Consider the following 12,791-nt stretch of genomic DNA (forward strand, 5'->3'; position numbering starts at 1 on the left):
TTATCCTTAGAAAAGTCATCTTATGGTCTAAGATGGCTGCTGGACCTCCAACTTTCACATCTATGTTCCAGGCAAGAAGTAGAATGATGGAGAGTAGGGCAAAAAGGACACATTCCAGCTCAACGTAACCCTCTAAAGAGCCTTTCCTGAAATCCCTAACAACTACATATATGTCTTTAACTTGGAATGCAAGGTAGTCTAGGAAATGTAGTCTTTTATCTAGGCATATTACTTTCTAGAATAACACTGGAGTCCTAAGAAAAAGGTGCTGATAGATATTATGTGGGCAACTAGCGGCCTTAGTCACTGTCATTTTAAATTGGGAATGTCTAGATGTCCAAGTGAAAGATTTAAGAAAGCAGTGTAGTATATATTTTTATATGTAAAATATCATTGACCATTTATATGTTGTTATCTTTAATTTTACTATATAAACATATTTGTTAGATCACTCCTAGATTTACTTGTAACCTCAATCCCTCTAATTCTATTTTCCCCATTAAAATTTAACTTTCTCAACCCTAGATTATTCTTGTACAGGAAGATACTTAACATTCTATAGTTGAAGTAGGACTATTCATCTTAAATTTTATAAATTTTTCTTTTTCTTATTTTTAGCCATGGCCGGAAGATGCCCTTGAGCTTGTAGCTGTGAAATTCTTAGAAACACTGGAGCTTACTGAGGTTGAACGACAAGAGATAGTTCCAATTTGCAAATACTTCCACACTTCTATTATGGATCTCTCAGAAAGGTTAATATTAATAAATTTTAAAATTACAATAATGCCTTATATTTTAAAACATCTTTTTTTGTGAAAGCTCAAAATTTTAATAGATTTTCTATGTTTTTCTAGATATCTATGATCATTTAATTAGTTAAGACTCTCAGCTTAAAAGTAATAGAAAGCTACTTGATCTAGTTTTAACAAAAAGGGTGTGTTTATTATAAAGATACAGAACTGTCTCACAAAGCTTAAGGGAAAGAATACAGCTGTGTCTCAGAAATGACCAGAAGCAGGACTTAGAAAGCCCTTCTAAAACCAAAAATGCCTTTTCTCTGTTTCTCATTCCTGTTTCTGTCTGGGCATCTGTTTTCTTCTTTCTCTTTGAGGACTGAATTTTTCTACTTCTCAGTGCATGTGGAGGAAACTGGCTGCCTGTTGATTCTCAAGTTTACTTCTTGCAATTTCATCTATAAGCAGAGACTGATTGCCTGTTTCCAGCTCTCTATTCCAAATTTGTTCTGAAACGTAATCAGGCTCATTTGTGTCCAGGGTCTAATTCTAGTCTGATCAGCAATGGTTAGGGTGGCAACTTTCATAGAACAAACATTGCTGCGGGGGCACTGGATGGAAGTTATCAGATAAGGGGAGCTGGTTCGTAGTTTGTGGATACTTCAAAAGTATTTGTTTTACCTCTTAATCTCTGAGATTTTCATTTCAAAGATACATAAACCCAAGTTCTCATATCACTATATAACACAGTATATTACCTATTCATAGATAGAATCATACAGCCAGCTGGCATGGTTGGCTTGGACAGTTACACCAAGCAGTGGGGGCTAATCTACATACTTGCCATGAAATATCATTGCTTCCATTGTTTCCAGTATACGTGTAGTAGTCGAACTTCTGGCCATACCCCTTTCAGCCAACACATGACACACTTGTACAAGAAATGATGACTCATCTTTGTTATCCTATCTGCAATACTCTTTCCCATTATACTTCCCTAGCTTACACAATATCTTGGATCCCATACAGGATTAGATTCTTCTGGCTTATGAAAGATGTAAAAAGGCCTTTATCTTTCTTGCTTTGATACACAGCTTTGTTGATTTGTGCTTTTTAAATTTATCATTGTTATTTGATATTTTTCAGACCAGAAATTAGGATGTAGTTATGTGCAGAATTCTAGAATTTTATGAAGTTCAAGTATTCAGCAGCCTCTAAATAAAATTAACTTTTATTCTTAAATGTTAATATTGTATTGAATGTACCTCTTATTTTGTGGAGCCCATTACTTATAGTAATATGTGTTATCTGCCTCTCTCTTAGGTTCTTGCACGAGTTAGGACGACATAACTACGTTACTGCTACTTCTTATCTTGAACTTATTGCCTCATTTCGACAGCTTTTAACTAAGAAGCGACAAACTGTCATGGAAGCAAAACAACGATATGTGAATGGACTTGACAAACTAGCTTTTGCTGAGTCTCAGGTAAATTTGATGAGCTGCTCAAAATGGTACTATATAATAGGAAATATAAGAAATAATATAATAACAAGAGCTATAATTTATTGACAATATATTATGTGCCAGGCACTATGCTATATGTTTGACATGCATTCCTTCAATTATTTGTCATAACTCCATGAGATAAACACTTTTATGATTTTCATTTTACAGATGAGTAAAGTGAGTTTTAGAGAAATTCACTAGGTTTCCCAGACCACTCATACTCAAATATATTGTTTTGTTCTTAATTTTTTGGCATTTGGAGAGAATATAAAAAGTCTGGGTTGACTTTTTATTATAATAGCTGGTTAAATATAAGATTGGGGTTTTTTAAATGAGTCAAGTGCTCATAATACTTATTAGCATTAGTTCAATATAAGCAACAGAGTTTTGAGTGATTCATATGCATTGTATGCCATGCACATAGTGTAATAGGGATACCCCAAGCTGGCACTTCTTCCATGGCAACTGCATTCTCCCACTGCCCTGTCATATACTCAAGGATGATAAAATCTTTTGTGAAGAAAACTGGCCATGCTCTCATGATTTTGTTTATCATGTAAGGAACTGAAAGAAAAAGTTAAGACTTTCTGGCCCCAATACATTATGTACATCTAAGTTTCAATTTTCTGTGTTTGGCTTCTGTAGCTATTATAGCTATGAAAATTTAATGACAAATTGTCCATTTAGGTTGGTGAAATGAAAATGGAGCTTGTTCAATTACAGCCCAAATTAGAGGAAGCTAAAGTTGAAAATGCAAAAATGATGCAGGTACAGTATCCTGAATATTTTTTTTCAAATTGATGTCAGCAGACAATTAAAATATGTAAAGTTAGCCTCGAAAATACACCTCAGTGTTGTGACTAGATATTAGAGACTTTATCCTTTTCTACTGCTTGGTTATCTCTTCAGGTCTCCTGTGGTTTCCGTTATTTTTAAAGGGAGGTGGGAAGCCCATCACCAAATTAGATCACATGTAGTTGCATTTCTCCTCATTTTATCTTGGGCCCTTCTGCCCTTCAAAATGATATGCTAGATTCCCTAATTTTCTTTTCTTTTTCTTTTAAATAAATTTATTTATTTAAATTAGTTCCAAGTATACAGTACATTGGTTAGACATCTATATAGTTCATAAAACAATCCCCCCAATAATTTTCAAACATTCTTTTGTCTCTAGAATGGAGAAAACAATAAAATGGGGAATCATCTTTATTTTTCCTTTCTTTTCTTTAGATTATTGAGATAGAGTCTGTAGAAGTGGAAGCAAAAAGAAAGTTTGTGAAATTAGATGAAGAGATAGCCAGTGGAAAGGCTGAAGAAGCCCAAGTTCTGAAAAATGAGTGTGAAAGTGACCTAGCTGAGGCAATTCCAGCCTTGGAAGCAGCTCTGTCTGCACTGGATACACTAAAGGCAAGTGTTTGACTTAGTTACCTTATGTTTCATCAACAAAATAAAATTGTGTACAGGTACTTGGTTAATTAGGTGTAGTTCTTAGATGGGGTAAAGGGAGTCAAATATGTGGTGACAGAAAGAAATCTAACTATGGGAGGTGAACACATAGTTTAAATATATATGCGCCTTACTGTTAAAGCGTACAGCTGAAACTTATTGGATTTCGTTAACCAATGTCACCATAAACAAACAAACAAAATGAACAAACAAACAAATAAATAAGGTGTAGTTCTATTTCAGTGGGTGGTATTAAATTGTTTTTGTCCAGTCAAATGAAACTTGAATCTTAACAATTTCTCTTTGGTACATTCTCTTATATTTTTGCTTTCATATATTATTTATAATTTTCATTCAGGATATTTCAGTGAAAATGGAACAGTCTCCAAGAGGCCAAAGTGGTTCTATACATGGATCAGGAGGCATATGTTAAATAGAGTGTGGAGCTACCCTTCTACAGGCTCTTGGACATGCATGTACAGAAATACTTAAAGATCATTTCCAATACAGATGTGGGGCACCTGCCTGCCTTATACTGTGTTATATATGACTTTTTACAGGTTCTCAGGCAAGACCAGAACAACCTCACCAAATATGAGCAAGAGAAATAGCTTCTGTTGACTAGAGAGGCCTAGTGTAGTATGGTGGTAGTGCAGGATATTCAGATCCCATTCTTTACCTTCTTTCCTAATCAATGCCCTCACTTTCATGTAAAAGACCCGACAAGATGATGAGTTCAACCAATGGATAATTCAGCTTTTCGCAGGATCACACTCTGATTTTCAGTTACATCAGCCTTATAGTTAAAAGACATCAGATTATTTTAGGACATTTATAGAAACTTCCTATTGTTCTCACTGTGCTGTGAGCCAGGAATTTAATACCTTGAGCTTATTATTTTCTTCCTGTCTGCTCTTTGGCATACTTAAAAGTCACATACTACCCAATGGTCTATCTTCATTCTCTCTTTAGATGTTTATCACAGCAGCCAATCATTCTGACAAAGCCTTTTTTAATAGGCACTCCATTCTAGATGACCATGATCATTAATCTAAGTAACTGTTTTATCACTGTGTACCATGGATTTTTAGCACGCCATCCTCTGAAATGCTCAGGATTTTTGATGCCTTCAAACCCCGTCAGTTATTGAACCTAATCAATATTAGGTTCTACTTTCATTGAGAGTCGGTTGCTTGTACCCTTTTTGGTATCAAACACTGTATTTGATATGAGGTAGAGTTCAGTTGCTGAGAAGAGAATTGACTCTATTTAGTATAAGCAGATGGAATTCTTTAGGAGATTTTATAAATAGATTACAGAATTGTTAGAAGAGATGAAGAAACAGATCCTAGGCTGAGTTGCCAGGAATGACTCACAAAGCCAAACCGCAGAAATGTTCTACCAGAAGAATGATCCCTCTGAGTCAGAAGCTTGCAAAACAAAGCCTTTCTACAGAGCCACACCACCTCTACTATAATCCATATTGGCTACACAGATACCTCACTTCCTGCTCATCTTTCAGTCTTAAATCTAGCATCACTCAAGTGATCTGATGGTGGAACCTAATGACCTTCCACAACTCTAGCTGCATGGGAAACTAAGATATATAGTTGTTAGCTTTCCAGCAATTGCAAGGGCTGTCAGAAGGATATTGGAGTGGATCATAAGTGAATCTATTGTTGTCTGACAATATATACCTTTTTAAAAAATAAGTTTGGAATTGAGGGCTATCTCTTCTTTCATTTTGGGGGGGTAAAACTAATATTATATGTAGGAAAATATAGAATTAACTCTTGTCTAAATTAGAGTTCTTAATGTAATTTAAGGTTCTATGTATGGGCTTGGTATATGGTTCCATGCAAATTTTGTTTTTATTTGCAAAAACATATTTTCTGGAGGGTTCACAGCTGTCATCAGATTTTCATTAGGATCTGTGAACTCCTAAATGTTTGAGAACCATTGGTCTTAATCTGTGCTAAATTCCCTTGTTAATTCTTTCATAACCATGCCAAGCAAAAAACAATTACAAATGAAAATCAAGGCTTTTTTCTAACATTACTTTAAAAACTCATTATTTAGAAATAAATTATTCTAAAGATATCCTGTTTTCTTTTGATTTAGCCAGCTGACATTACAATTGTGAAATCAATGAAGAATCCTCCATCTGGTGTTAAGTTAGTTATGGCTGCTATTTGTGTCATGAAAGATATAAAACCAGAAAAAATTTCAGATCCTTCAGGAACCGGAGGCAAGGTAAAATTAGACACAAATTTAAATCATATTCATGAATGTATAAACTACTTCATAGCAACTATTATCAAATTAAATATTAACAGTACCCAGTTCAAGGAAGTAACATTGCTTTCCAGATTGAATGGATTCAGGATAAACTATGTAAAACAACTACCTATATTTATTCCAGGGTAAAAGTAAGGCAGTATAGGATCAGAAAAATGTGTTTCCAGTTGATTCCATCTCCTTTTCTGTCTATGCGGGATTCTCCATTATCATGGGGGTGGAATTGAATGAACACTGAGATACCTACACTTTTCCAGCTAAGATTCTCAAAAGTGTGATATATAACCACGTAGGCGTTGTTTTTGAGCATTCAAAAATTCTGCCTAGTTACAGTATAGTGAATTTGTTAAAAGCATGTGCTCTGTAGCCAGAATGTCTTCAGAAAACCCAACCCTACTACTGGTGTGACCTTGGACAAGATATTTAACTTCTGTGGAACTCTGTAAAAAAGAAGATTATTTATCATAATACCTGCTTCACAAAGTTAATGTGAGGGTTAGATTAGCCAATACATATAAAGCTCTTATGCATAAAGCCTCATAAACAGTAAGCTCACAATAAATGTTAGCTGTTATATATAATAATTATTGAAGGCTAAAATGGAAGGCATAGCGTCCATCTTAATCTAAAGTTATCAACTTATTTTCTTTTCAGGTTTTTACAATACCTGGGTTTGAATTCCTGAACTGGAGAATTGGGATTTTTTTTTTTTTTTTGGTCATTCTTTTCTTCATTGAGATAATAAAGAAAATAAAGATAATAAATAAAATAGGCTCTTTCCTTACCAAAGTTATTCTCATTTACACACACACACACACACACACACACACACACACACCCCACACACACACACACACATGCAGCACCCCTATCAGGTTTCTGGAAGTAGGAAAAAGAATGTTAAGTTGTTTAACATCTTTCACTAGGACAAGTATGTACCATGCTCTTTATCTTTTAAGTGGCAGAGTAATGTATAATCATCTATCTACTTTCTCTTCTTTATTTCACTTGGGGAGCCTAGGGAGGTGAGGTGGTTGTTTATAAGAAAAATGTTTGCCACCTGTCTTAGTCCATTTGGGCTGCTATAACAAATTACATAGACTGGGTAGCTTATAAACAACAGAAATTTATTTTTCACAGATCTGGAGCCTGGAAAGTCCAAGATCAAGGCTCCAATAGATTGAGTATCTGGTGAGAGTTTGTACCCTTGTTTATAGACTACTGTCTTTTTGCTGTGTCTTCACATGGCAGAAGAGGAAGGGAGCTATCTGAGGTCTCTTTTTTAAGGGCACTGATCTCATTTATGACCTAATGACCTCCCAAAGACCCCCACCCCAAAATACTATTACATTGGGGATTAGGTTTCAGCATATGAATTTTGGGGATGGGGTGGAACACACATTTTCAGTCTATAGGACTACGTTTCTGGGTTGAAAGTTAGGAATAAAAGAAAAGTTGAAATAATAAAAATATTTTCTTATATGAAATTTTGATGGTGTTTATTCTAGTTGCTTTTCTTGTTTTCTAAAAATAATTATTTGCCTTTCAATGTTAAATTTTTATAAAAAATTGAATATATAAGTTCATGTTTATATTTTAAATATTTGATCTGTATAATATGTGATAGGGGAGAGGAATCTCTTTTATTTCCAAGAATATGTAAGTTTAAGTTTCGAAAGTATGTAATGTCTCTGAAAAATATATCTAAAACTTCAAGAAGAAAACTTTTATAGCAAGCATCTTTAATTGTACATTTAAGAAGTTTTCATAAATTTTATTTATAGGTATTAGATTACTGGGGACCTAGCAAAAAACTTTTGGGAGATATGAATTTCTTAAGAGATTTGAGAGAATATGACAAGGACAACATCCCAGTGAGTTTCACTGAATTTTTTTTTTTTTTGTAAATGTAAATTTGCCAAGATGTGTAAGATCTTTAACATTATGTAATATTATATAAAACATAAGAAGATATTCCATTTTTGGATTAAAATAATAAATAAAGGAACATTCTATTAATGACTATATTATAAATTCTTATAATGCATAGACCCACTTCTCTTTCAGACCATTGAAAGTTATTTAAAAAATTTCTGTCTTAGTGTACAGTTGACATGAAAGAGTTCTCTAAGTGTCTTTTTATAATAGTTTATTAACAAATCTGATACACAAAGTTACGTGAGATAAAAAAGTATAACGCATTCTTTCTCATCCAAGGTTTTATTTATTAATGTTTAATTGTTCTTTTTCCCTGTTTCCATGTTTTCTCAAACTGCAAAAGTCTTTCAGTTTTTTAAAAGAAAATTTTGCCTCAATATCTGTAATAAGTTTGCATATTTTGCTCACATATGACTTGTGTTTCTGCTACAGTTATGTTTATTTAAAAATTAACTTTGTTTTTTAAAGATAACATAACTTTTTTATTCAAGTTTTTTTTACTATGTATGATTATTTTTTTATCTTATAATTGTGTGCTATATGTTGAAATTTTAAGATCTAAATCTTTGTTTTGTAGGTGACTGTAATGCAGAAGATTCGTGGTGAATACTTAACAAACCCTGAATTTGACCCCCCTAAGGTTGCTAAAGCTTCTTCTGCAGCTGAGGGTCTGTGTAAGTGGATCATGGCTATGGAAGTATATGACAGAGTTGCAAAGGTATTTTGAGGATCAGCATATCCATTTTCTATTGAAATAGTCCCAGAAATTAAAATCTATGCATATATTTTCTAGTTAAGACTTTTCTAAATGTGCTACCAGAAAGAATTCTTCCTGCTGCAGCATAAACATCAGACAATGATTGAGTACCTAGTAGATGAAGAGAACACTTGCATGTGACATGACCTAGTTGGGACTAGTGTGAGTGGTAGTGCCGTGGGAGCAGGGATGATCATTGATTGGAATTAGCCAGACTGGCCTATACCTATAGGGACCTGGGGCAAAAGAGAATTAGAGTTTGATGAGGGGAGGGCAGAAGCAAAGAAAAATTGAAAACATCAAAGGCAAAGTGGCAGATTAAAAAATTAATTCAAAGGTTCAGAAGTAAGAAAATCTAGTAGAGTTAAGAGGCAGAGCATGGAAAGATCCCCTGACGCAATGGCATGCATTGATAGGAAACCTTTTATGGAGTATCCACTGGGGCCAAATTCCTGGGAGAGCAAAGAATGCTTATGAGCAGTTTGTAAATTTGGCAAGCAAAGGAACTGAGGAGACACTGACCTTGTCCTCTGTAGCTTGCAGGAAATATAAATAAAAAGGCAGATGAAAATACATGGTAGCATGTGTTTAGAACAACCTCAGAGTATAGAATGAATGATCAGTCTGTAACAATTGGAAAGATATTCCTAATAAGGTATATATGCCTGTGGAAAGATAGGGACTTTGATTGTTAGCTTCAGGGGAGTAGACCTATATACACTTGTTAAAGAAATTAAATTAATTTTATCTGGTATATCCCTCCATTGAACATCTTGTCTTGCCCACAGTAGTCTCATACGAAGTCTGTGAGCTCTCAACCTAGATAATTTCCACATGTCCCACAAGGAATGTGGAATCTTCTGGATCCTTTCTATAAAGAAGAGAAGCCAAAGCATTCAGGTTCTTTCCTGACTTCCTACTCTATACCTCCTCACTGCCATTTTAATTCTGATGCAGCTGCCCCATGTTGTTACGGAGGTTTTAAAGAAGGTATCCAGCAAGGTCTCCTCCGAAGTCAAAGGCAGAAAGTGGAGCTTCCTGCTTTCTATTTATTTAACATATTTTCCCCTTCAGGATTTCAGCCCAGAGGAGAGAAAAGTGGGACATTCGGTGTCTGATACCTTGCCTCCCTCTTTCTTTGCTTTCAGCTTTATTCATGGCAGAAGACTTAGGCCTCTTTTCTTTCAAACTGACACATAATGTTTGGTCATCTTCTAAATTCTATCAATGGCTTATAGCACAGTAAATGATAAAGTTGCAAATCCCATTCTTGATATACTAATGAGCATAATAAAATAAGAACTTTGTAAAATCCTTTTACTCTCAACAAAGTGTGGCTTTTCAAGATTTCTTGAGAAAAATTCAATTTGGTAGTAAATTTAAAAATCAAGGCTTTCTTTTTCTTTGTATTTCTATCACAGTCTTAACCCCCACAAGGCAAATGTAAGCCTCAGCTGACTGAGAAGAAGATCGCAGACTTGAAAATGCAAAAAGCAAAACAAAAAGAAAACAATAATCAAAGAAAAGCACATCCATATATTAAACATTTATAATCCCTGTCTTTCTGTTTTTGGCAACAGTTGCATGGCAACTTCTTATTATTTTGAGATATTTTACTATATAGCATTCCATTTTTGCTACATATTATAACATTTTGTTAGTCCAGAATAATTTATTTGTTTTATAGATGACAATTTGCTAGTCCAGAATGCTGTATATATTTTATAAGGCATATAAATATATTTTAATTTATTTATATATACAAATATATAAGATTTAAGGTAAAATGTTTATTTTGAATAATTACTATAGGTAGTAAGTGTATGTGTAATGATAAACATTTTTAATCCATAATATCTCTAAAGGATTATATAGATGTCGGCTTCACAGAGTACACATCACAGCTGTATAAATTGTTCCCAAACAGGTAGTGGCTCCTAAGAAAGCCCGCTTAACAGAAGCTCAGAAGTCCTTAGCTGAAACAATGGAGCTTTTGAATCAGAAGAGAGCAGAATTGGTAGAAGTTGAAAATCATTTGGAAAACTTACAAAGAATATTTATTGAGAAAACTGATGAAAAGGCTCGTTTAGAAGATCAGGTAGAACTCTGTGCTAAGAAACTTGAAAGAGCCTCAAAATTAATTGGAGGACTAGGTGGAGAAAAATCAAGGTCAGATTTCTGCTCATTTTAACAATATTTAAGAATGTCAGGCTTGAATATGTGACTTTCTTTGTGTATTTGTTATTATTACTGATTTTAAAATGGCTGGTTGAGAATGTAGGACATTGTACAGGCACCTGGCCAGGCTTCACCAAACAGAATATCAATGTCAGGAATATTGTTTGCAACTTGCTTTCAAATGTTTCAAAGAGAGAGACAGAGACAGAGACAGAGACAGACAGAGACAGACAGACAGAGACAGAGACAGACAGACAGAAGCAAATAAGGCAAATGATAATTTTTAATCTAAATGGTATGTGGGTGATCACAGTATAATTCTTACCAATTTTATGTTTGTTCAAAATTATCGATAATAAAGTGTTGTGGAGAGAGTAATGGATGTATGGCTCACTTTGTTGAAATTTATTTCAAAGAAGATATAACCGGCTTGATCTAACAAAGCCAGTTAGCTTTCTTCTATTTATTTATCCTGAGCAGCCAGTTATCTCATTAATTAATTATACTTGTTGAATGAATTGCTTGATAAGGTAATATGTCTTTGACTTTATAGTACAGATTAGATGATTTTGGAATATACCTTTTTATTGTAAAAGCTTCTTTAAGATAAAAATATCAACCCTATCAGTAGTAGGTTAGCTTCTATACAACTTAAATATAATTTTGTAGAGTGAATTGCAAATATTTCTAGGCTTTACAGACTAACAGTAAATACTGAAACAAATAGCAGAGCCACTAGACCAAATTGACTTGAAGACAATTATTAGACAAAATGCTGGCATTCTTTTTGTTTTTGCTTATTCTGAAGGGCCAACTCCTGCAAGAAATGCCTAATATTTTAATAACGAAGTGTAGATTGTCATTTGTATAATATAGATATGTTATAGCGTGTTAGTACTAGAAGGGACCTAACCTCTTCATTTTATAGATAAGCAAGTACTCAACATTTCATGGCTTTTTGTTTTATACCAGAAGCCCCTTTTCCTTTCAATTATTGTCTTCCACCATTCTCTGAAGCTATTTTGCTTTTGATTTATCTCACAGATGGTCTCAAGCTGCAGATGACCTTCAGATAGTATATGAAAATTTAATTGGTGATGTTTTAGTATCAGCAGGAGTAATAGCCTACCTTGGTGCTTTCACTTCTGGCTTTCGACAAACATGTACAAAAAACTGGAGCATGTTGTGCAAGGTAATGTTTTTATATTTCACAAATTTATTTTTAAAACATTTAAAGTTCATTTTAGGATATTTGGGTTGGGGGGAAGATAATAAAGACAGAGAAGGGAAGAAATAATTGAAAACTTGGGGTCTTTCTTTTTTGGCTTCTTGTTTGATCAGTAAAATACTTTCACAGTCCAACTTTCTTTTTATATATTTTATTTTTGTACTTAAATATTTTTTAAATTTTTTTATTACAGTTGATATTCAATATTATATTAGTTTCAAGTGTACAACATAGACATTTATATAACTTACAAAGTGATCCCCCTGATAAGTCTAGTACCCACTTGTCACCATACGTGGTTATTAACAGTATTATTGACTATATTCCCTATACTGTACTTTACAGCCCCATGATAGTCCAACCTTCCATTTGTTTTTTTTTTCCTGTTCTTTAGAGTTATGAAATAAAATCTAATGACAAATCAATATTTTAATTTTAAAATGTTCCAATCAACAAGATGAAAGAAAACATCAGATATTTGTTTATTTCTTACAGGAGAAAAAAATCCCATGTTCAGAGGAGTTCTCATTGAGTAAGACCCTGGGTGATCCAGTAAAAATTAGAGCTTGGAATATTGCTGGATTGCCAACAGATACTTTCTCCATAGATAATGGAGTGATTGTTAATAACTCCAGGCGTTGGTAAGGAACATAAAGTATATATTTTTCAATGACTTTATTTGAAAGTTTTCAGACATAGAGAAAA

At 33.8% G+C, this 12,791-nt stretch overlaps 1 protein-coding gene across 1 annotated transcript in view; it reads left to right on the forward strand.

Moving 5' to 3' along the window:
• Window positions 1-12,791, forward strand: part of DNAH12 (dynein axonemal heavy chain 12) — a 228,350-nt gene that overhangs the window by 148,989 nt on the left and 66,570 nt on the right. The window contains exons 48-57 of the mRNA XM_023537644.1: window positions 619-752; window positions 2,058-2,220; window positions 2,929-3,009; window positions 3,472-3,648; window positions 5,809-5,940; window positions 7,770-7,859; window positions 8,501-8,641; window positions 10,608-10,849; window positions 11,903-12,050; window positions 12,582-12,727. Of these exons, the coding sequence (XP_023393412.1) occupies window positions 619-752; window positions 2,058-2,220; window positions 2,929-3,009; window positions 3,472-3,648; window positions 5,809-5,940; window positions 7,770-7,859; window positions 8,501-8,641; window positions 10,608-10,849; window positions 11,903-12,050; window positions 12,582-12,727 (1,454 nt within the window). The remainder of the gene's footprint in view (window positions 1-618; window positions 753-2,057; window positions 2,221-2,928; window positions 3,010-3,471; window positions 3,649-5,808; window positions 5,941-7,769; window positions 7,860-8,500; window positions 8,642-10,607; window positions 10,850-11,902; window positions 12,051-12,581; window positions 12,728-12,791) is intronic.

Source organism: Pteropus vampyrus, unplaced genomic scaffold (assembly GCF_000151845.1).
Source record: "Pteropus vampyrus isolate Shadow unplaced genomic scaffold, Pvam_2.0 Scaffold195, whole genome shotgun sequence".
Lineage (NCBI taxonomy): Eukaryota > Metazoa > Chordata > Mammalia > Chiroptera > Pteropodidae > Pteropus > Pteropus vampyrus.